The sequence below is a fragment of the Marmota monax genome, unplaced genomic scaffold (assembly GCF_021218885.2).
Source record: "Marmota monax isolate L192 unplaced genomic scaffold, Marmota_monax_Labrador192_F-V1.1 WCK01_AAM20220418_F8-fsc00137, whole genome shotgun sequence".
Taxonomy (NCBI): domain Eukaryota; kingdom Metazoa; phylum Chordata; class Mammalia; order Rodentia; family Sciuridae; genus Marmota; species Marmota monax.
The window spans coordinates 2,060,339-2,085,743 of NW_026692854.1; the positions used below are offsets into that span (position 1 = coordinate 2,060,339).

At 37.9% G+C, this 25,405-nt stretch overlaps 1 protein-coding gene and 1 long non-coding RNA gene across 4 annotated transcripts in view; one reads left to right on the forward strand and one right to left on the reverse strand.

Annotated features, from left to right (window-relative positions):
- The window catches only part of Tbc1d4 (TBC1 domain family member 4), a 190,991-nt gene that overhangs the window by 118,670 nt on the left and 46,916 nt on the right, over positions 1–25,405 (forward strand). For all 3 annotated transcript variants that reach the window (XM_046449458.2, XM_046449459.2, XM_046449460.2), the window contains exons 2-8: positions 3,538–4,122; positions 5,773–5,862; positions 8,559–8,663; positions 14,635–14,767; positions 18,568–18,659; positions 18,898–19,008; positions 20,724–20,843. In XM_046449458.2, the coding sequence (XP_046305414.1) occupies positions 3,538–4,122; positions 5,773–5,862; positions 8,559–8,663; positions 14,635–14,767; positions 18,568–18,659; positions 18,898–19,008; positions 20,724–20,843 (1,236 nt within the window). The remainder of the gene's footprint in view (positions 1–3,537; positions 4,123–5,772; positions 5,863–8,558; positions 8,664–14,634; positions 14,768–18,567; positions 18,660–18,897; positions 19,009–20,723; positions 20,844–25,405) is intronic.
- Positions 1,877–10,120, reverse strand: LOC124095981 (uncharacterized). The gene is made up of 3 exons (XR_006852746.2): positions 9,815–10,120; positions 4,182–4,290; positions 1,877–4,005 (listed from the first exon to the last, which is right to left on the reverse strand). It is a non-coding gene; the product is annotated as an uncharacterized LOC124095981 (long non-coding RNA).

A 25,405-nucleotide genomic window follows, 5' to 3' on the forward strand; every position in this document is an offset into this window, starting at 1 on the left:
TCTTTAAGTAAATGCCTCATGTTTTTGAGTTCTCTGATAATCAATTTTTTCTTCTATTATGGATATTTTACATTATCAGTGTTTTCCTTATAGTGTGGGATGAGTGTATAGACAGGGCTGTATAATGCTAAATTTTATACTGTATCTTTCACTTAAAGATTAGCAGGAATAGAGCTGAATGTTGTTAGATCATTTTCTCAATTAGAGTCTCTGAATAGCCAGTCACTGAAAGTTGAGCTTAGTCACAGTCCGGGAGAAGGTAGTAAAGGTAATTAGAATCTGTTTTATAGTATAAACACCTCAAATTATTGGAAGATTAAATTACCTGCTCAATTCAGAATTTAAGATGATAAGCTTTGCTTATATAAAGTGGGTCATTTTCTGAACTGCATTTAGGTGTTGAGTCTTGTGGCCACAGGGAGGAGTCCTGGGTAACTACAGAACTTCCATAACTAATCAGGTTTTCACTTGAGAGATATCAATATAACAGTAGTGGAAAAAGGGCAACCAAATAATTCAGAGGATTTGATACGACTAAGGAGGAACTGGCCTCTTGTGCATTCTCACTTGTAGACTATGACTCTTCAGGCAGCACCCAAATAATACCAACAGTTGTAATCAGATAAAAACATCTATAGATTTTTTTTTAAAAAGGCCTACAGATAATAATACTGATTCTTTAGGAGGTTTAGGAGCACATTGGTTTTATGAACCTGAGTAATGAGGGCAAGTACATCATTCTGTTAGGGCTTTGCTGAGTTCCCTGGAATCATCTGCCTTTTTGCAGGGTCGAATATCTCCTCACTTACTGTCCCATGCTTTGGTCTCCATCAGGTAGTTAGAGTACATGACAAGAAGAAAATGGCACAGGGCTAAGATTGCTAGTTAGGTGTTAGCACAGACACCTGGCTGTGTCCCCGAGACATGTTGAATCGTTCAGAGTGAGTCATCGAACCTTCTGTACGAGGACTTTATCCTTTCATAGGAAATAGACGGGCCAGCTGAAATTCTTGCAATTTTTCAACTTTGAATGCTCTAGCAGTGTATTCCAAGTAATTATGTGAAATAAAATAAATTTCTAGTTTTAAAATTGGTTCTAGAAGATATAAAGACATATCATAGATGTCCGAATATGAAGCAACCCTGAACATAAGTGGTCTTTGCCTTTTTCCAAAGATAACAATTACTAAAAAGTTTTTTTTGGGGTACCAATCACTTACTGAGACCCTATTATGTACCAGGAATTATTCTAGGCTCTGGGGAAACAATGGGGACACAATGGAAGAAGAAAGGAAGAAAAATTATGACCCTCTTAGAAGCCATACCAAATGGTAAAGATGTTATGCACTATGGAGAGCAATGGAGCAGGGGAAAATCCAGAGATGCTGGCTTTCTGTGTGTGTGTGTGTGTGTGTGTGTGAGCAAGTGTGCACACGTGCATTGAGTGGGAGACACATGGGGGCGCCGTCTAACAAGTTGAGCTAGAGTCAGGTGGATATTTGGGGTAGGAGCCTAGTGTTCAGAGAATTTTAGGTAGGCAGCTGCTTAGCATGTTGAAGAACTAGCAAGGAGGCCAGTGTGGGTGGAGCAGAGTAGGTGGGAAGAAAATATAGTAGGAGATAAGATCAGGAAGAGTGAAAAATTGCAAAGTAACCTTCTAAAGTCTTATGAAAGATGTGTAACTACTGACTGTGCAGATTTAATCTGTATGTCATACGTGGTTGGTAAGGACCACGTAGGGTGATGCAAGGATTGTGGCTTTTACTGTTTAGAAATGGGGAGCTATTGGAGGGTTTTGCAGGTGAGGAATGTAGGAGGGATAAAATTTCTCTTTTATTCTGTTAGATTCCCCAGCAGAGACTGACATGAGACAGAGTAACATGTGATAAACATACAAATTTTATTTAGTAAATTTTACATGTGACCCCTTACAAGAAAATACAAAGATCTAAAGAAGCAGTCAGGGTAACTGTTTTCATAGTAGGTTAGACAGAGAGTAGTAAATTATGAAAATCAGCCAGGACAAAGGGTTTGGGACATGGTGGTTAATTGTGGAAAAGGGACTAAGAGATGGGCTACTTTAATGTGGCTTGTTTGGCAGGTTACTCTTGACCTGAACTCTTCCTTCCTTGTAGTTCTGGGGGGACATCTTTCATGTGGGAGTTGTCTTCTGCTTTCAGGAGGAAAAGGAGGGTCAGAGTGCCCTTATTGCATCTGCTATAACTCACCTGCTGTTATTTCAAAATAATCGACATGCCAATGTGACATATTTTGGGGTGGCATGCTTTGGTTTTCTAAAGAAACATGCAAGAAGTTTAAGAAGGATCATTTTGGCTTTTGAAAGGAGATTGAGGGATGTCTAGGAAACCTAGTTAAAGTGTACTGCAGTAGACCAGGTCAGAGGTGATGAGTGGTGTCACTCTGTATGCATGTATCACATTTGCTCTCTGTGTTCACTTATTGATGGGTATTTGGGTCGTTTTCAGTGTTTTGGTATTGTGATCAAAGTTGGTATGAATTTTTGCACACTAGCCCTTGTGTGGGTATATTTTCTAATCTTAGAAAAATCTCTAGGAGTAGAAGGGCCGCTCGTTGTGATGTAGATATATGTTTAATACCAAAGAAACTGCCAAACGGCTTTTTAAAGACTGTGTCATTTTATATACATTCTGCATACAGTGTATGAGAGTTCCACTTGCTTCACATCCTTGCTGGCACTTACTTTTTTGATGTTAGGTTTTCTAATAGCAGTAGTGGTATCTGGTTGTGGTTTTAGTTTGCATCTTCCCTAATGACTAACACTGTGTGTTGGGTTTTAATCTCTTTATCCAGAATGTTTGTTTTATCCTCATTGTTGGAACTTTGGTTCCTTTCTGTTAAAACTCATTAAAACTTTTAGAAGTTATCAAAAGATATATTATGCTTTATTAAAAGTTTATAGTAGGGGCTGGGGATGTGGCTCAAGTGGTAGCGCGCTCGCCTGGCATGCGTGCGGCCCGGGTTCGATCCTCAGCACCACATACAAAACAAACATGTTGTATCCGCCGATAACTAAAAAATAAATATTAAAGTTCTCTCTCTCTCTCTCTCTCTCTCCCTCCCCTCTCTCTCACTCTCTCATTATTTCAATCTCTTTATTTATTTATTTATTTATTCTGGTACCAAGGTTTGAAACCAGGGAACTCAATCACAAGCCACATCCACAGCCCTTTATATTTTTTATTTTGAGTTAGGGTCTCATTAAGTTGCTTATGGCCTTACAAAATTGCTGAGGCTGACTTTGAACTTGTGATCCTCTTGTCTCAGCCTACCAGGTTTGAATTTTAATAAACTTACATTGAATTTCAACTTTACCTTGAAGTCATTTTTTGTCATACAGTATAGTTTAAGTTTCTGCTTTATCTTGTGCAGGGTTTATTGTTTCCTATATTCTACCATTTAGGGTGAAAATCCATTTCATATGGTAATAGCAGGTCTAGGTAAATATAAATCGTCTGAGAATATTCCGCTGAACAGGTGTTTCAATTTTTTCCCCAGGTTCCTGATGTAATCAGTAGTATAAGGCAGTTATCTAAAGCAGCCATGAAAGAGGATGCCAAACCCAGCAAAGACAACGAGGATGCCTTTTACAACTCTCAGAAGTTCGAAGTCCTGTACTGCGGCAAGGTGGTAGTGACTCACAAGAAGGCCCCATCCAGCCTCATTGATGATTGCATTGAGAAGTTCAGCCTTCACGAACAGCAGCGCCTGCGGCTGCAGGGCGAGCAGCAAGCGGATCCTGGCGAAGATCTGGTGGTCTTCGAGGCTGAGTCGCCTGGGTCCCCAGGAGACAGCTTGCCAGAGGAGGCGGAGGGCCTTGCCAACAGCCGCCCTGCGCTGCCCGCCGTGGCCAGCCAGCCCGCCCTGTCCAGCTCCCGTGTTTGTTTCCCCGAGAGGATTTTGGAGGACTGTGGCTTTGATGAACAGCAGGAGTTTCGGTCTCGGTGCAGCAGTGTCACCGGAGCCCTGCAAAGGAAAGTTCACGAGAACGCCCAGAAATCACAGCCTCGAAGGAGACACGCGAGCGCGCCCAGCCACGTGCAGCCCTCGGATTCGGAGAAGAACAGAACGATGCTGTTTCAGGTACCAGCACCGGGTGCTCCCTGCCGGCTCCAGCACACGTGGCTGGACAGGGCACTTACCTCCTAGTTCTTCCTGCTCACTCCAGTAGTTGTGAGAAAGAATCCAACTTTCATGTGTTTTCCCCTCAAATGCAGATAGTCCCGGTGGGGAAAGAGCGCACAGGAAAACCTAGAAGGCGAGAGAGGCAGACATAGAGCATGGGCTGTAGCCAGGAGAGGAAGAGGAGGAGAAAGGGCTAATGAGAGGAGCGTCATGGTGACCTGGTGGAACCTGGGATGGATCACTCTGTATTCCAAGATTAGTCATGTGATGGATGCTTTCCTATCTATCACCATTGTCTTGAGTTGATTCTTAAAGATTTTTTTTTCTTTTCTTTTTAAAATAACTGCAGAGAGACAGTCTTTTCAGGATTGGAAGAGGTAATCTAGGAGTCTTATTTGGCATGGAGAGAAAAGATGATCTTTCTAGAGAGAAAGATGAAAACTCCAGAGACTCCTAAGTGTATTTCAGATGAGAACACATCAACTTACTGTGCATGCCAAAGGAAAGGTTAAAGAAACACGACTGGCCTGATCGTCCACTGGACTGATTATTGAATGATTTAATGTCAGTCATATTATGGGTGTAAAAAAAAAAAGAGTTCTTAATTCTAAAACTGTTTTTGAATGTCCTGCAGGGTACAGAAAATGTCAAACTCTACTTAAAGAACTTAAGTTACAACAGTGTTTTGTAGATGGTCTTTCATCTTCAGCTTGTTAACATTTGAGTTTTCTAGAAAAAACAGAATGACTTCCCTTTTATTCTGCTTTAAAGAACCCCAGAAGGAAATTCCAGGGTGTACTTCAGTAAAGAGTCCCAGTGCATAATATTTGCTTTATGCACTAGGACTAGTTTATTTAAAAAAAAAAAAAGTTCATCCTGTCCCCACCCTGCAAAAAAGTTCATCTTTTTCGGGGGCTGGGGGTCCTCTAGGCTCTTGGTTAATGATTAATGTACCTCTGGTCTTTCCTTTGGTGATAAGTTTAAGTAAGTTTTTGGGCTGTCACATTTTCTCTTTTTCTTAACAAGTCATAGTTCTTACTGTTAATTTTTCTGAATGTCTCTTTATTTAAAAATTTTAAACTTAGTTCAGTTATGTTTATATCATTTCATTGAGTATTTGGGAGAAAGAATGATTATAGTATAAATAAATAATTGATACTTTCAGAAATTATGAAATGAGGAACGATGGCACATTTTTTGAAAGGCAATTTCTCATCTGAAAAATAATTTTTCATCATAATTTAAGAGCAATTTAATTTTCATTATCTTTGATAAAGAAAAGGAATATTTTGATATTACAAAACTGATATTTGGAGTCAGAATATTGGTTTGAGGGGTTGGGGTTGTGGCTCAGTGGTAGAGTGCTTGCCTAGCACATGTGAGGCACTGGGTTCGATCCTTAGCACCACATATAAATAAATAAAATAAAAGTTTTGTGTCCACCTACAACTAAAAAGTATTTTAAAAAATACTGGTTGGATTGCATGTTGGAGAACATGTGGATATATCAGGAATTTGAATCTATTATTGCTATTTGAATATTTAGTAGTAAAGTAAGATGTTAGGTCCTTGTGAGTTGAAATTAACTGGAATACTTTTATTTTCAAGGTTGGGCGATTTGAGATTAACCTTATCAGTCCAGACACAAAATCAGTTGTGCTAGAAAAGAATTTTAAAGATATCTCCTCTTGTTCTCAGGTATGTATTGAGTTGTAAAATAGTTTTTGAAGAAACCCATTAAGTTTTTTTTTTCCACAACTATTCACAGAATAACTGGGCATAAACTCCCTCACATTTTAATGTTCTTTAATTTTTAATTTTTTAAAAATAAAATTTGTTATGAAAAATTAAAATTTGTTCATTCTTTATGTAACAAATCCTGTCCAGGTCCCTTAGTGTCCATCCTAACAGTTGTCTTCATACTAATAAGCTCTTTCTCTTTGTCATGACACTTCATCAAATCCCTTCCACTGCTGGAATTTTTTGGTGGTGAGTTCTTTTCAAAGTACTTCACAGTTAGTGTTCCTTAACCTTGGGCAGTGGGACTTGTGGGTATAACTGAGTCATGTTTGCTCTTTATACCATAGCAGGTAGTAAAAGGAGAACTAGGGTTTTCAGCTTCTGCTAATGTAAATCTTAAATTTTGAAAAGAACATTTTTAGTATTTTTGTTCTTTTATTTTTAATTCACAAACTATGTATTTAAATGTTGTTAAAATAATTGATGCAGCCAAATGTGTACAAGATTATAATCTGAAAAATAATTTTTTCAGAAAAATAATTTGTTAGGGAGTTATGGCTCAGTGGTAGAGCACTTGCCTAGCATGTGTGAGGCACTGGGTTTGATTCTCAGCACCGCATATAAAATAAAGGTCCGTGGACAACTTAAAAAAAAAAAAAAAAAAAAAAAATATATATATATATATATATATATATATATGATTATAATGTTAGGCATAAACTAGCATCCTAAGGACCCAGGGATTGATAGTATTTTTTTCTATTATATGGATACACAAAATTATTTTGTATGTATAAACATTCTGTACTCCAATAACTTAGTGGCACATCATTTTAAGAGGAACATATATTATACATTTCTAAATTCCTATTTAAAGGACACAGAAATGTGGTAGAAATTCTTTTTGGTACCAAAGAATTTTAGAAAATTCTTAATTTACCTGAGAAAGAACTTATTAAGTATCCTTATGATATGTTTACTGGGAATTTCTATAAGATCATAAGCTCCACGAAGGCAGGTGTTTTATGCTTTGATGTGAGATGTTAGAATAAAATGAAACTGTTACCTTAGGGGTTTGGTAAATGTTGAGTGAATGGGCCCTTTCTATATAGTGGGTCTTGTGCGAGTGCTGGAGAGAAAGCACTACATAAACCAGGTGCAGTTCCTGCCCCCACAGTACCAAGAGACATCCTTAAAAGCACACATATTTCTATGCCCCCGTGTTTCCCAAGTCTCCCACTAAGAAAAATAGTGCTCATGGAATATCCAAAAGAAACCAGTTAAAAAAAATTGGAAGAAAAAGAAGATCCAAATATATAAAACTGGAAGTTCAAATACAGTTTTGCTCTTCTTTTTTATTAAAGGCAAGCTCTGATATTGTGGTTCAGGAGAAGAATTAAACAAAAGCATGAGGGAAATTGGTGGAAAGTTCTCTCATTACAGTACCTCTTTCCATGGACTCAAGTTGATACAATGCCACTGTATTAAGAAATAGGCCTGTTTTTGAGTACTGCACACCTACAAATGTTTCTTTCTTTAAAATCTGTATGACTGTTTTCCTGGCAAGCATGGAGAATAAGGGAGTGGCTTTTTTTCTTTTTTTTTTTTTTGCTGGGAATATTGCCAGCACCTGAAGACCTGCTGAGCTAATGAAGTTCTGTGAATTTTTCCTATTTAGTACTAAGTTAGTAGAGACTATCCCCACCACACTTCGCTGGTGCTGGAGATGGAACCCAGGGCTTCACAACATGCTAGGCAAGTGCTCTACCACTGAACTACACCCCAGCTCCCAAAGATAATCCTGAATCACTAATGAGTTGTACCACACTGCAACCTTATCCCTCTTTAGCAACCCAGCACGGTGTCTCATATCTAGCAGATTAGCTAAGTTTAAGTACAATTCTAATTCCAGAGTCTGTTTTCTTCTCACTTAGATTTAGGTGATTTTAGGACAACTTTAAACTTTTTGTCTATCTTGCTTTTCAAAGTACTGTGCTTGCTATTAAAATAAGGTCATCTACTTATTGGTATGCATGCATATATTCAGACTGAAGGAAAGTGACAAATGTTCTGAATTTTTTATTAAATATAGGTGAGGCTATATAGCCTGGGTCCAAGAAGTACAGTGATTTATGAATGTGAATAATTGGGACCTGTAATAATCTTTTAAAAAAATATCCATCTTTTACCAGTGTTCCTCTTTGAGTGTCTATAAATAGATATTCTAGTATTTCATTCATATTTCAGCAAATTGCATAGTATTTGAATATTGTCAGTTGTAGTTTCTTCAGATTCTTAGCTACATATAGAAGACTGCTCTTTTAAGAAGACAATAAATTGAAAACTGTTACTTGGAAACATTGGAGTAGTGGTTTTATTACAAGGTTCAGTGGATCATGATATCACTATTTTTCTTCCTGTGGCCCTGAGTCAGAGTGTTTATCAGAAACAAAACAATCTGAGCTGGTCTCATCCTTTATATTATGAGTCAACAGGCCATGTGTACATTTGCTGTGACATTATGTTCCCCATCACTTTTCTGTGAAGGAGAAATTCCTGAAACTGGGAAGGTGTAGAAGCAAGGTGGATTCCCATGGTTGTTAAAAGGACATGTTCCCATAATTTCGTTATTGTTCTTCTTTCCCCTCATCTAGGGTATAAAGCACGTTGATCACTTTGGCTTTATCTGCCGGGAGTCTCCAGAGCCTGGGATGAGCCAGTACGTTTGTTATGTGTTCCAGTGTGCCAGTGAATCTCTGGTGAGTGGTGTTAAGGCTGACCCTGTGCTTCTGCCAGCACATCTCTCTTACAGAAGGCTTGTCTTTGTGAACCCAGGCCTCAGAGGGAAAAGAAGAGGGCATCTAGGAATATATTTTTACCCTTCCAGGCAGCACAGAACTAGAGAAACAAAAACTAATTGCCGTGGCAGTTTTTAATTCTGGATACTTTATATGGATTTGACAAACCCAGTCATGGTACCAGGAGTAGTTTTAAGAGATAGGAAAAGACTCGTAAGAGAAAAAGCTGTTGCTTTTTCCATTGCTCAGATAACAAGATGAGAAAAGCAAATATACTTCACCTCTAAACCCTCTTGCATTGTCTCACACATAGCTTTTGGGAGACCCCTGATAACTAAACCATAACAACATGTAATCCAGCCTAGTATCTCTACCAGGGCAGCACATCTACTTAGGAATAAGTAAATAAGCAAGGCAGTATTGTCCTCATTTCCTTGGTGCATCTTATAGTTCCCCTGCCTTCACGTTCCCGGTGAAAACACTTTTAAGTTAGGAGTAATGAAAAAGTGAGAATGGATTGGTATGAAGGAACTTTTTGACTAGGGCCCCTAGGTCTCTACATTTTTTTCTAGGGAATATAAAATTTCTATCCTTAATAGTTTCTTTTTCTAGAAAGTTCCATTTGAGTTTCACTTTTCTTCTAGATAATTAACCATACTTGGGAAATTGTCCACATTTATACCAGGTGATCTGTGTTGATTAGGTTCACTTTAGGATGTGAGATAGAAATATGAGGGTGGTCATTAGATAATAATAGTGGAAGGCATGGGGGTGAGTGAACACCCAGTGGGTAGAGGGAAAGAGAACCATTGACAACACTAGAAAAATACAGCCATGTAAGTTTGGTAGCAAAGGATAACATAAGGAGTGTGGCCATCTGTGCCACACTCCTTACTCATCCCTGGCACTCATACCTCCCTCCTTCCCACCTTGTCCCTCCTCCTGTCTAAGGCTGATCCTTCTACCATGTTCTGGATCCCATCCTGCCCTGCCTTTTCAAAACCTCTTGTGGATCCCCTAGTTTTTATTTAGGCAGCACCATTTACCCAACTCTGTAACTTAAGGACCTTAATGCATTCCGTCACCTTCTGTATCCCGTTGTTTGCCAGTACCTGTTGTCGTGAAGATAGACACGTCTCTTTCTTCCATCCTCCCTTTCCTCTGTGCTCTTTCTGGGGATTCTTCTTTATCTAGACTCCTTTATCAGTGATCTTCATGTTCCTTCTGCCACCGGGTTAATCTGTCACCTATAAATTTTCCACATTAAGTTGGAGTTCTATTTCTCACCAAATCCCACAGGAGCCTAGTATACAGTTTCTTATTAAGGGATGATAGCTAGATGGTCCAGCATGTGATGGGGCTACCTTCCTTCTTCTTCAACCTCTTGTGCTGTGATTCTCCACACACACTGCAGTGCCGTGCCCTTCACAACTGTGCCTTCACCCAGGTTGTTCTGTCACAAGCTGTTTTCTGAGCCAAACCACAGAGACTGGTTTGATCATTGGTGTGATTGTGCTTACAGAAACCAGCAGGTGATGAAGTGCATGGGGCATACATGCCAGCAAGGATCCCCCCCTGCCCAGTACTGGGGATTGAAATCAGGGCCTTGCACATACTAATCCAGAGCTCTACCACTGAGCTACACTCCCAGCCCCAGCCTGAGATCTATGATTTCAATGAGTGTCCGAAGGCCCCTGGAGACTTGGGGGAGTGCAGCTATGGTTCAGAGGTCACTGTCCACTCTGTAGAGTGAGGAGACGACTGTGGCCAAAGAGGCCACAGCCAGGGCTTACTGCTTCCCATTCTACCAGTCTGGGTAAGGGGACCATGTGGGCCTCAAGGGGTCACCCTCTGCTCTACAAGGAGATTGTGCAGGACTGGAGTTGCCTCTTTAGTGGTCAAGCAGGTGTGGGCCCACCTTACCAAAATCTGAATGCCCTTCCCCTTCTTTTTACTCACGACCCAGCCAAAATAGCACACCCTTCTGAAGCCTTTTGAATCCCTTTTTTGAGGAATTGAGTCTTTTACTGTCCTGTCTTTAGGACTCTGACTACACTCTGAACAAGTTTCTTACAGTTCCTGCCAAACAACGGTCTTCTTTTATCTGTTTGCATTACTAGCCATTCCCCTGTGAAGTTGACAGTTTGGCTTATTTCTCATTCACGTTATATCCTTGTACTGTTTTTGATAGTTGGTTTCTTTCTTTCTTTGTGGGGATTGTATCAGGGCCATGTGTGTGCTGGGCAAGTGCTGTACCACTGAGCTATGTTCCCAGCCTGGTATTTTCATAGTTTGAATGATGGAATGAGCATATCGCTCTTAACTTCAGGCATTTTCCTGGTGTTGGCCAGTCTCTGCTCACTGCATCCCTTGCATGAAAAGGAAGGCTATGTAAACCCCCTTTTATTTCCATTTTCTTTCATAGATTTTTAGTGTCCCCCCCACCTCCAGTGCTTGTAGAATGGGTTTAGAAATGGAATTGCAGAAGGTCTTGGACATGCTGTCTTTCCACCTATCATGCGCTGTGACTAAGGCAACAGACTGCACTGGCTGTAAATGCCCTTCTGTTACTTAAACCACTTTCAGAGTCCAAGTTTTAGCCTCATTATTCTTAAGAACAGCCCCTGCTAGGATCTTTCAAACCCTATTTAATTTTATCACTAATCCTCTTAAAATGAATAATGAGACATCAGATCTGCAAGCCAAAAGAAACATTAACTGTACATTTCTGCATAATAGAGGGATGGCTCAAGCAGCCAACAAACAGAGCAAAACAAAATTGCCAAATAATGTCAGTTCAAGCAGTGTTAGATTGATTGATGTGGCTTGGCAGTTGTAGAATATTTGTAAAATATTTCAAAAGGAGTGCATGCTGACATCTTTTCTGAGTAACAGGAACACACAATTAGCATTTTCTTTTGCTTCTTTGTAACAGTTGTTATGAGTTGGTAAATACTATAGTGTTCTGAAGGGCTCCAGAGGGTTGCGGTTAAGTTCAAATGCTTAGTGATCCCTCTCGCTTCCTCCTTGAAAGAGCATTAAGAGCTCATCTTGTCTAAGCAACTCTTCAAATTTGTAGAAAATAATTCATTAAAAGTGCTTTCTCCAAAATTGATTTTTAAAGAGTGTGAAAAAAACAAAGAATATCTAAATTCCATAGATGCAGAGAAAACTATTCAGGGAAAGTATAACCAAAAGGAAGAAGAAAGGGGAAAAAAATCCATGTTACCCAAGACTCAAAATTTATATGATATTAATAATTAATGAAATAAGCATGGTATTCATTATAAATAAAATATTAGCATATTGATAGGAGAATGAGGTATACAGTTTAGGAAGTTATCTTTCTCTTATATCTGGTATTGATTAAACTAAAAATTAAATCTCTAACTATTAAGGAGCAAAGTTGAGAAGATAGCAGGTAAAAAGACAGGTTCAAGTTTGAGATCTGTGATTTCAATGGTAAGGAAAAGTTGTTGATGTTTCAGGAATGAGCAATTATCTATGGAATGTTTTTCATCTGAATAAAAATGCAAGTAACTGGAATTGTTTAGACTGGGAACTATGGGAGGAGACTTTAGGCATACAAGTGGTCACGTGAGAATTTACACACAATATAGAATGTGACAGAGGGGCTTAAAATCTAACAAACATAGAGAACACTTCAATATGTGGGTGACTGGTTAGCACTGAAGTAGAACATTACCTTGTTAACAGTTGTTAAAATGGATCAGTGCCATTCTTTATTGAATACTTTGTGAATTTAAAATTTCCCAGAGAATTAGACTAGATGATCTTTTGAAGTCTTTACACAAGTCTGTTATTCTTAGAGACTTACTTTAAAATGCTATATAATACCTAAATTTGGTTATAATGCTTACGAGTATTTATTATATATTTTCTCCTTCATATCATAAATTAGCTTTATTTGTCCAATATCATGCTTTTCACTGGGAATGTGATTTTGTCAGATGGTAATGCCAAGAATACTTTCCTTTGGTTTGCATATGATTGATTTGTCTTTGCTCATTCCTTAGCTTTTAACCTTTTTACATGACTTACAGTTTTTTGTTGTTGTTGTTTTGTTTTGGTATTCTTAGTGTACTAATTTGAACTTTTGGTTGTTCTGATTTCATGATAGAATATATAGGCCATCTGGAAAAAATTGTGGACTTCAGCAAACAAAACATTTAACATTTTATTAGTTAAAGTGTTGTGGCCAGGAGAAGTTGGTAGACACATTTTAGACACTTTTGAAATGGCTTCTTGTTTCATCTAGAAATAGAGAAGAGAATACAAACATTCAGTATTTCCACAGGAGGCTTTACAAGGCAGTATAATTAAATGACAGATTACCAAAACTAAAGCTATTTATATTACTAAGCCAATTTCTAACCCCTTCAGTGTCTCAAGTAAATGAGAAACAAGAAAATAGAAATAAATGTGTATCTGCATAAATAATTAAATTACCTTTGAATATAAAACAAAGCAAATAAAATCAGAATGCAAAGCATTAAACATGAATCACATTTAGTTTTAATATTAGAAGTATTTATTTTTAATTATAGTGTAAGATCACATGAACAATTCATTTTTATTGATAGAATATGAAATTATTCATAAACCTTTTTAAGATTGGTAATACAATAAAGCATAGCAATAATGGCTGACTGCTTAGTGTTTGGTTTGATCTTTTATTTCAGTCATATTTGGAGAGCAGAGTTTCTTTATATTCCAGGTTCCTCATATACTGAAATGCAGAAGTAGATTAAATTCTTTAGATAATGACTTATTCTTAAACCAGGCCATAGGGGGAGGGGAAGAATAAAGTTAAAAAAGAAAGAGTGGATTGCCAAGTATGACCAATGCTTTTGAATATAAAAGTTAGTTGGGATGAGGCCCTTAGAGTTCAGTAGCTCTGCCATGTAGGTTTCAGAATGTGATCTACGTTCTAGAGTGCGGGAAAATCACATCTTTTTTAGAAAAATATTTTGTTTATTTAGTTGTAGTTGGACTAAATACCTTTATTTTATTTTTATGTGGTACTGAGGATCAAACCTAGGGCCTCGCATGCACTAGGCGAGCGCTCTACCACTGAGCCATAATTCCAGCCCAGAAAAATCACATTTTGTATTGGTGATTAGGTCACAGAAAAGGAAGGTGAAGCCTGAGGGGTTTAACAGTGCCTAAGGATGAGCTGTTAGTTGGTTTCAAAGAAGCAACAGGAAACTAAAAGGCTAGATTGAATGTTCTGGACTGGGTCAGTGGAAGAGCAAGAAAGAAACCAGCTGGATTTTTGCAAGCTGCTGGCTTAACATTGAGACCCAGCTTCTAGATACCCAGATGTCAGAACTGTTGTAATTCAGAAGTGCAGTGGTAATCCATGGGAAGCTGTGGAGGTAAGACCAGCAATGATCATAGACATTTCCCACTGTTATTTACATTGATCTTATTTTCCCCCCAGAACTTCATTTAAACACTTACTTTGTTTATTTTTCTATTGAAAGTGATCCAGAAGAATAAACAGTTAACACAAGTGAATGTTGAACCGCTTTTGTTGTTCCTTATATATGGCAGGCAAAACTTCCAAAGAAGTCTTTATCTGATAAATCACTTAATTAAACCGTGTCCTGATCTACTAATTACTCTGTCTATGATAGTGTCACCCTCCATGGGATTTGAAAGTTGCATTCAAGTAGCCGACCAGTATTATATTACACATACTGAAATGATCTTATTTCATCCACCGTCCAATTATAATAGATGAAAGGTCCTACTTTTCAAGTTTAATATTTTGTCCCTGCCAGCTCTGTAGTCATCAAAATTCTATTATTTATTATTTAGTCAGTAAACGCTCACATTGCCATTGGGTTTTTAGTGTTTCCAAGCAAGCCAACTTTTATATCGACCTGAGCTTTGTTCCTTCTTGTAGGTCGATGAGGTAATGCTGACTCTGAAGCAAGCTTTCAGTACGGCTGCTGCCCTACAGAGTGCCAAAACTCAGATCAAGCTGTGCGAGACCTGCCCCATGCACTCTTTGCATAAGCTCTGTGAGAGGATTGAAGGTACAGTATAACTTGGACTTGGCAGAAGAGGAGTTTGCTTTGGCATTTGAGAAATGAGAAAGTCCCTACTGTCATTGAATACTTCTTTGTTTCTATGTGAAACAAGAACTCAAAGAATCAATTCTCATGTCCAGTCAGTTCCAAATGTGCTGTCAGTCTCTTAGATGCTTGACTCTCTCTTCTTTTTTCCTTCTGAAGGCAAACTCAAGGAAGGGACTTGTATTTCCCACAGTTCTTAAGACTCTGCTATGGACACAGTTGGAACTGACCAAATATTTGTTCCCTGAATGAAGAGAGCAAAAACCATCACAGCTGTTTAATTCTTTCTTTTGTTTCCTCTCACTTGTTAATGTGTCTCTTTTCTCTAAAGGTTTAGAACTGTGTAAAACTTGCTTGACTTTTAAGAGGTATTTGGGAATGGCAGAGATAATGGAGGTGCTCTCCTGTGTTTTGAGGAGGAGGGAGGGCCTGAGGGAGAGGTGGCCCCTGACTCAACTTATCTTTCTTCTCATCTTTTTCTAACAAAAAAGGATGAAAATTACTGCACAGGAGAGGAAACAATTTAATAAACACTCGTTAAGTGCCCGCCGTGGACCAGCCAGTATGCTGGGCACTGGGTATGCAGACATGTTTGAGACATGGACTGTGCCCCCAGAAGACTTTTGGTCCAGAGAGAGCAAAAGTCATGTGAGCAAAGAAACACAATTCAGTATGATAAGTGTTACAGTAAATGGAAAGAGTACAAACCCCAGAACAGCAAGGAGTTGGCTGTAGTCATCGAAGATGCAAGTTGTGGTTTCTATTCTGTAGGAAACAGAATCTGAGGCCCTTGGCAGCAACAGTGATCAACAGCAGTTATTTGTTGAATATCCAGACAATTGTGTGACTCAAACTATTTCAATTCAGATTTTAAAATTTATAATTCTAATTTTGTAGGATGCACATTGTTTTCAAACTTATAACATGTTTACAAAAATGGAACATTCTGTTTTGAATGGTTAAGGGAGTATTATTAATCTGTGACAGGGGTCAGGGGCTGATGACAGAGATGGTGTTAGATTAATTAGCTATCCAAAGGGGAAAGATTCTTTTCACTTATTCAACTTACAAGACATTCTAGATGGATCCAAGTCCTCAGTGTAAACAATCCAAATATTAAAATCATTAAAGTAAAACAAGAAGAACATTCTTATTACTTAAAAAAAGAGGGAGGGCTTTATTCAGACACCAATGGCAGGAACTATCAAAAGACATCCACAGATTTGACTTGACAAATTGAAGTGTTTACCTAATAACTGCTTATTTGGAAATAGAATGATAAGAAACAAACAAGGCAGTAGCAAAGCAAAGTACTAGTCCAGAATTTGTAAAACCTTTATAAGAAAATGATAAAATCAACTCAGTAGGAAACTGTGCAAGTCACCTTAGAAAACACTTCTCATAAAAGGAAATTAAAAGGTCAAATAATGAAAGTGAAAAGTTGCTGAACTTCACTGGATGTCAGAGAAATGAAAATAAGAACAACAGTAAGATACTCATTAGGGCAATGTTAAGAAAAATGTTATGGATTTTGGTATATCTACATAATAATGATGGAGTATAAATTGGTATAGCCGTATTGGGGAGATAACTAATATAAACTCATTAACTTGAAATCGTGCATACCCTGTCAATCAGAATTTCCATGTTTGATCAGAGATACAAATATGGGTGACCAAACTGACATTTTTCATGGTTGTATTATTTGTAAATAATGGAAAATTAGAAAAAAATTTAAATTTTATCAGTATCATCATTGAAGCACGTTTATATCATGAAGCAATTAATGAGAATGAATTTAAACTGAATGGCAACATCAGTTTATATTGTTGGATGAAAAAAGAACTTGCTGAACAATAATATATACAGCATATATGTTATATCTTGAAAAATACACATATGAATAATACAATATATTACTTTAAAAAAATCTTGATTTTTTTTTTTTTTTAGATTTATGGAAAATTTGAGAAGAGCTTCCAAATATTCCTCCCCCATTGTAAACATCTCATATAGCCCAGCACAATGATCCAAACCGGAAATTAACATTGGCAGGATGCTGTTATCCAAATGGAATGCTTCATTTGATCTTCACCAGTTTTCTGACTAACGCATTCTTTTTGGCTTTGGGATCCAGGCAGGGTCCCACAGTGTGTGGGGTTGTTACTTTGCCCTGGTCTCTCACAGCCTGCATGCACTTTTTGTCAGTCTTCCTTATCATCTGGGGATGTGAATCTGTGTCATAATATATGGAGAACCTCTTGAGACTTTTCCAGCAATTAATAAGCTAGAGTCATGAGTCGTTTCTTCAATCATAACAGATTTTTCTTTTCTGTATGTGATCAGGAAGACTGGCATGGAAGTTTGTTGTGTTGTAGAAAGAAAGATGGAGGTGAGCAGTTTGCAGACACTGTTCTTCTTGCCATTTCATGGCACACAGTAGCTTAAAAACAGGTGTACTTGTAGCACACTGACAGTGGATCAGCTGTGTACACATTCTGGCAGTCATAAAGAGAATTTTACTTTAAACTAAAACAAAAAAACAAAAACAATGTTTTAATACTTAAATATTTAAGCAGTTGTTTTTAAAAAAATTTAAAAATGATTCTCTCCCATTTATTCCATGTGCACTATCTAGCTGTAGAGATCTAAACAGCTTTTTACTTCAAAAAAGGGGCAAAATGTGAACCAATCATTTTATTTCAGTTACCTCCCACCTCATATTTTCTTAGAAATAAATTCAATTAGAAAACTGTACATATATTCTAATTCAAATTATGATATTATTTATTTCTAACCTCTGATATAACTTACCAAAATAAATTTTTTTAAATTACTTTGTCTTACTCTTTGTAATTAATAATAATGAGTACATGGTTTAAAACCAAGTAATAATGTATTTCATTAAAACCTGAGAAAGAAAACCTTATAATCATGATTTTAAAAATGCCAGTCCATGCATAAGGTTTATTTAATATTATATATAGCTACATATTCTGTTTATAGTAAAAATAGTGGCAGTTCTTTAAGTGACACCTAACAATGCAATGGAACTCTTCCTTAAAAACGGATGGTCACTTGAATCATTGTAAATATGAATTAAATTTCCCTTCAAGAAAAAATTGCAGAAATGTTTTCAGGGAAAATTTCCCCTTGAAGACTTGATATAAATTATATATGGGAGTTAGAAGGATTTGTTAATATCACACTGTAAGGATGTAAATAACCTTCTTGGTAAAATAATAGCACTAAAAGTGCACTGAATACTAAAGCCATCCTTGAAACCTTATTCCTGCAGAAGGAGCCCCCCATGATGGGGAGAGAGCCTGACTCAGCTCTAGTACAATAAAACATTATAATTATTATTTTTTCAAATGTCAAGTTGTAAGCCTAGATAGTTTGGCCACAGTTAGCATTTAGCTTCTGTTCCTGTGGCACGTCCTGGGATAATGTTCATCTGCCTGTGAGGTGCCTCTCTAGGTTTGTTAGTATATTAAGTGGTATGCTTGGCCTCACTTAGAAGTTCTTTGTTAGTAATTCCAACTCCAGGTTTGCCGTGGAAGGCTATTGATTTTGATGGAGCGTTTTGTTACCAGGTTTTAATCATCTCGATGTCCTGCTCCAGGGTTTGTTGGAGTCAGGAATACATCTCCCAGAGGAGACGGAAGTGGAGAGCCTGCTGGGGAGGAGTGAAGTGCAGCCCAACAGACTTAGATCTCCAGGCAGCCTCTTCTCATGCTTTCCCTCATCCTTTCCCTCAGGTCTTTACCCCCCAAGAGCCAAGCTGGTGATACAGAGGCATCTCTCATCACTGACAGATAATGAGCAAGCTGACATCTTTGAACGAGTTCAGGTAACATTATATGTAGTTCTCATAAATAAAATATAAGGAAAAAGAGGTGGATCCTGTTGTTGCCAGTTCCTTTTTTTGTCCCTCTGTTTGAAGTGAAAGCTGTGCGTCCTATAGGACTACTTGGTAGAACCAGAAAGCCATTGTTACATTTCCGTCTTTTCTGTTAGACTCAATTGAGTGAAAAGAAAGATGAGAAAAGCTGTGTTGCAAGTGTACTCTTGATTTGTCTGTTCAACAGAAAATGAAGCCGATCAGTGACCAGGAAGAGAATGAGCTTGTGATTTTACACCTCAGGCAGCTGTGTGAAGCCAAGCAGAAGACACATGTGCACATTGGGGAAGGCCCAGCGGTGAGCAGATGTTTTTTCCTTTGACCTATTTTTGTTTATGTGTTTATTTAAAATAACACAGAAAAAAAAATGAAAGAAGAGTATTTCCTTTGTGCTCTCATCTTCTATAGGGCTAAAGAGCAGCATTTTAAGAGTTTATTTGGAAATTTTAGCAGGTACTGGCACATTGAGATAAAATAATAATAGTTTTATAATGTAAAAGAACTTGTGATTTTTGGTTTTTTAAAAAACAGGCATATATATTTCATCATGTAGAGTGAGCATACATTGTTTTATATGTGAGAAAATCCATTATTTTAAAAATATTCATATGAAGATTGTATTTCATCAAAAGCTTGGACAGCCCAAGTGGTAAAAAACAAGAATGAAAACCTCAGTTGTCCCTCGTGAGTGGCCACCCTAGTTGCAGATGGAAGGATGACTTTTCTGTGCTGATGGTTTAGAATTTATTCCCATCTCACAGAGATAAAGTAAGACCACTACAACAGCATCAGAGTGGATCATCACATGTTTAGCTCTTATGGACACAAATGCCCTCTGTTGTTAATTCACTACTTTCTTGCATCCATAACTTCTGGAATGATCTGTTGGAGCTGATGCTGGTGTGGACTTTTATTCCCTCTCGCATAGACTAGGCAGAAGCCTTTCAGTCTGATTTCCATGACCTTTAGGTGTTTTTTAATGCTTCTTGGAGGTAAATTTCCCTAAAATGACCTTCACAGAGATGACCTTCAGATGACCTTCATAGAGATGCTTCTCTTTTTAAATTCGAATCAGTGTTCTTCCTGTTTGCCTGGCACTTAAAACTGTTCACATTGTTTTTGCTCCAGCCTCACTTTCTCATGTTACTCTCTACTGCTCACTTCTCTTTTAGCTCCTGACTCTCTCCTTTCAGCAATCTAGTCGTGCTAATTTTGCCAACAACCACCCCCAGCTCTGGGGAAGTCATTATCCCTGTTCTCTACCTGTCTGAACCCCATGTATCCCTTTCTCCCTGATGGCTGAGACAGAAAACCAATCTTCCCGCTTTCTTCCTTGATACTTACATGTGTTTTGTGTTGTTATTCCTTACCTCAGAAAATTATAAGGTTTCTCTCTTGAAAATTGTCATGTACCTAAGGACCATGTAGTATGCACAGGAGCCACTTATTTCCATGGGATAAAATATGTGGAGGATCTAATATGTTGGACACATTAGAGACTCTCATTTGGTTTAGTACTATCAGTGAATACTTACAGATCTTAAAGGATAAATAACATATTCACAAATGAAAATGGAATAATATAACAGAGGCATTACTAGGATTAAATTTTGCTTGCAAGCTGCTTTGTTCTTTGGAACTTATTTTCTCTGTTTTCCTTGCTAATTTGAATATAAAACATGCACCTTTGAAAGAGATGGTGGTACTTTAACTAGAATAACAGCAGAAAAAATTGATGTCTCAAATTTAATATCCATTAAATGAAGCAGTAATATGTTAGTGGAAAGGAAAGGCATGAAGAAAAGATCTTAGTTCTGTCTTTTTTATTACTTACAATATTAAGCATGAAACATAATCTTTGTGTTCACAGTGTGGAACCAAATTATTACTTCTTAATGGAGCTACTGAAGAATTCTTGTGTTTTTTTAATGGCTTAGTTTTAAGCCTGTATTTAAAGCCTCATTTAACCTTGAGTATGTCTAAACTAAAATTGCTATGTTTTTCTTTCTCTAGACTATTTCAAATAGTACAATCCCAGAAAACGCAGCAAGTGGTGGAAGGTTCAAACTTGACATTCTGAAGAATAAAGCAAAGAGATCCTTAACTAGCTCCCTGGAAAATATCTTCTCAAGGGTAAGGATAAACTGAAGATCTGTTAGTTAAACATGTCTTTGTTTTCTGACTGTTTGGCTTTATTCTTAGCTAGCTCACCCAAGATTTACTTTAAAAAGTACAAAAAAAAAAAACTATTAGGATAACTTTAATTTAGTTAATTCTTAAGATAATCTGCCGAAATAAATTTTCTTCTGAGATCTAGATTTGTTCTGGGGCCTTTCATGTGTGAAACTGAGCAATAGAGATTTACTAGTAGAGACATGTATAGAAAGGGGCCATAGACTACTAAAGCTCAATACTGTAAGAACTTCTTATCATTTGTCATAAACTTAAAAAGAAACCTGCCCTTCTTTGGCCCATTCTTAAGGGTTGATAGAAAATGCTAAAAATAGCATAAATTAGTGGAAATTTTTTTTAATCTCATTTAGTGAATTTTCATATTTTATTTAAATATAGGCAAAATCTTTTCCCTTCCTTTTCATTTTCCTCTTCCTGAATAATTTAGTCCTAAAGCTGTAAGTCGACATCTTAGGGCAGAGAGTAGGGGTGGCTCAGAGCAGGAAGACACAGAACCCATGGAGGGGTTTGGGGCTTGGGAGCCAGAATGGTGAGGGGGCTGTTGGCAGAGTAGAGCAGCCTGTTTTGGGGCATGGGAGCCTAAGTGGCCAAGGAGAGCATGCCTGTAGAGGGAGGGCCCATTACAGGCAGCAGAACAGAGTTAAGGTAGAAGTGTTTCTATACAGGGAGGTAGAGTCCATGCAGAGTGAGGAAATGCACCTGGGGGATGGCAGCCTCAATATGGGGTGTTGCAGCCTGAGGGGGTTGAGGAGAATATTCACGTAGTGGCCGTTGTGGAGCTCAGTCACACGCAGGGGCATGTCCAAATAGGTAAATAGGGCTCCAGGGAGAAGGGAACTACAAGTATGAAAAGAGGAAATCTGAATGAACCCTGTGTTATTGGATTCAGTATGCACTCATAGATGCTTGTGTGTATTTGTGTGGGTATATTTTGTGTGCGTGTGTGTGTACATGTAGCCCCTTTCTTTGTTCACTGAGAGAACTTAGGAGTTGTTCTTTTGAACACATCAGATAATAAGCCTGGTTGGGTGGAATCTAGCATCTATATTATTATTATTTTTATTGTTGTTGTTGTTGTTATTATTATTTGATAATGGGGATTTAACCCAGGGGTGCTTAACCACTAAGCCACATCCCCAGCCCTTTTTATATTTTATTTAGAGACAGGGTCTTGCTGAGTTGCTTAGGGCCTTGCTAAGTTGCTGAGGCTGGCTTTGAACTTGAAATCCTCCTGCCTCAACCTCCCTAGCCGCTAGGATTACAGGCATGCACCACCACACCCGGCTAGCATCTGTATTTTGTATCTATCCTCCTGTACTAGTAGGAACCAGTGTCCTGGGAGAAGCAGTTCTAGAGCTGCAGGAAAAGTACAAGTCTGGAACATCTTGGCCTTGTGGATAGTAAAGGAGCATCAGAGAACCATGGTGATGGTCATAAACAAAAACTTAAAAGGGCTGTAACTGGTGCCATCTGACAACAGTATGACCATCCAAGTAAATGACAGCAGTGTAATGATTCTATGACCCATTGAGTAGGAACCATAAATTTATTCTGAGATGAACTTCAGCACACTGAACATCTGCACATGAGTAGGATGCAACGGGAAGCAAGTAACTTCAGAGCAGAGAGGGCTGCCAGGCACAACCTTGGTCGAGTGATGACTTGAACCTCCTCAGCAAAGCAACACACTGAAATCCTGTGCCTGGGTTTGTTGGAATGGACGGAGCACAGCTTCAGAGGTCTGACAGCCACAGAGGCAGCTCTTGAATCTAATCAAGAGAAAACACAGCAAACATAGACTGAGGGACAATCTACAAAATAACAAGCCTATTATCATCAGAAGTGTCAAGATCCTGAAAGTCAGGAAAAGACTGAGGAATTGTTTAGACTGAAGGAACATGAAAATTTGTGGAGATTCTGAATCCCATTCTTTTGCTATACAGGCTGTTGCTGGGACCATTGGAGTTAGAATGAAATCTAAGAACAAAATGGTATTAATGTATCAATGTTAGTTTCTTATTCTTGAAAATTGCATTTTAATGGTGTAGAATTCCTGAATTCCGTGTTCATAGGAAGTGTACACGGAAGTACTGAAGGATGAAGGAAACTTACATCCCCCATCCAGATTATTCACTTATAGATTTGGGGAAAAATGTTTTGTACTGAAGTGTTAACTTTTCTCTACATTAGAGATTTTTTCAAAATGATACATGAAAAATTGATTATAGTAAACTTGTCACATGCTTTACAAAGCCCACTTGGGATTTTTTTGTTTGTTTGTTTTTGGTTGTTTATCATGTGAATAAATATCGCAGACAATTCAAGGGTCATAAATAATGCCATGTGCTATCAATAATGCAGATGTGTGTATATAGACGGGTGGTAGGTATTTTAATTCTTTTGAATAGTTTCACAAGGTGTTCTTGATGATTTGTTTTTAAGTTTCTTGACTTTTCTGCTAACAGAGTATGAACATTTCGCCTGCAGTCTGTAATTAAATTCTTCAGTGATCTCTATGTGCCTTTGAAGAAGCAGATGGGGATATAAATCCTCAGACGTTGAGAAGGGTTCTGAAGGAATGATTTAACTCTGTTTGCAAATGTGTGAGGTTTTGTTTGTTTGTTTGTTTGTTTTGGGGTGTTGGGGATGAACCCAGGGTCCTGTACACACTAGGTCAGTGTTTCTTTTTTTTAACAACTGTTTAACATGAATAACATTATGAGTCCATAAAATAGTTGGATACACTTTGAATTATTCCTTGTTTATTCAATAGAGCATTAAGGACACAGTGTTCCTAGTTTTCTTTCTTTGCTGGAGCTCAGAACACGTTTACAGGTATTTCTCTTAATGATTGAGATCTTCTGATTTTAACAAAAGCCCTGCAGCAATGGTGGTCAGCTGTGAATGCCATTACCTTATCAGTGGAAAACAGACTCTTAGGTAAGAACCTCTAGGAAGTTTGTCAGAAATATGTTAATGCAGCTGACCCTAAATTTTTCATGCCATTTTCTTTCAAAATTTATAAATTAATATTCCTCCTTCCGTCTTCCTCTTTTTCCCTTTGTCCCCCCCCCCCCACACACACACACTTGTTACTTCCTTTCTTTCTAAATCCAGAAATGAACCAACATCCATTCATAGTCATCTAGGAACACTGATGTATTTGTGTGTTTGGAGCCAAATTTTAAAAGTCATCTTCTACTCCTAGAGAAGAGGTGAAAAGGAGACGTTTAGGGTTTTAAGACTAAATAGTCAGCAAATGTTGTCACTGGATTAGAGAGACTTCAGGTCGTCAGGAATAAGGCTGCATTTAAAGGCAGTGCAATGAAGTGGTTGTGCAGCCAGAATGTCTGGTTAGAACCCAGCTTTATCTCTTATTACCCGGGTATGTGGTTTGTTCTCTCCAAACTGATATTGAATTTTAATCCACATGTGAGAGTCTAAGAGGTAGAACTAGGTAGGACCTTTAAGAGATGCTCTCATGAATTAATTAATCCATTCATGCTATTAAGGGGTTAAATGGTTATTTCCAGAGAGGGTCTGCTATAAAAGCCAGTTTGGTCAGGTCTCTTACAGTTTCCTGTCTGTTGCCACATGATGCCCCATACTACCTTATGACTCTGACAGCAAAGGAGGTCATGCCCATATGTGACCTCTTGACCTTGAACCAGAACTGTGAGCCCCAAATAAGCCTCTTTTCTTTATAATTTATCCAGTTGTGATATTGTATTAAATTAACTTTGTAACTTCATATAACTTTATAATATATCTAATTGTGGTATTGTATTGTGGTAATGTATCGGACTAAGACATAGGATAACCAGGTTCCTTCCCTTGCTGAACTTGAGTTTCCTCACCTGTGAGATGAAAGCAAGGGTGTACTTACTGCCTAAGGACTTGGTGAGGAAGGAATGAGGAGATTTACAAGAAGTGCTTGGAATTGGCAGAGAGTTAGCCAAAAGGGTAGCTGTGATGATTAAGACAATTTTGTGTACAGAGGAGCAGTTAACTCTGAGCTGCTGCGTGACCATGTTGGAAAAGTGCCTCTTTGAATTTTTACGTTGATTCTATGACATGCCAAGTAGCATTTGTTGGAATTCACCAATGTGTGGGTTATACCATTACAAGGTTTCTGTCGTAATTCAGTTTTATTGAGTCATGCCACTGGGAAAAATTGCTCACAATACATGGCTGAGAAAAGAGTAGATGGCGACGTAGAGCTTTGACGGGATGCACGTTAGCTGGTGAGTCATTCATTTGCACGTGCCCTTTGTGAGGACCAGGCCACACTTGAAGCATCACAATCCTTAGAGAAAATTCAGAGGACACGCCTGGAGGATCTGAGAGTTAGACTTTGGAGAATGTACTGTAAATCAAGGCATTTCTCTTTCTTTTAATCTTTTATAGGACAGATGACATTAATAAGTAAGTTAAATAACATTAATAAGTAAGTTAAATATTTTTACTCATTTTTGTTTTCATTTTCTTTTTGGTTGTGGTAA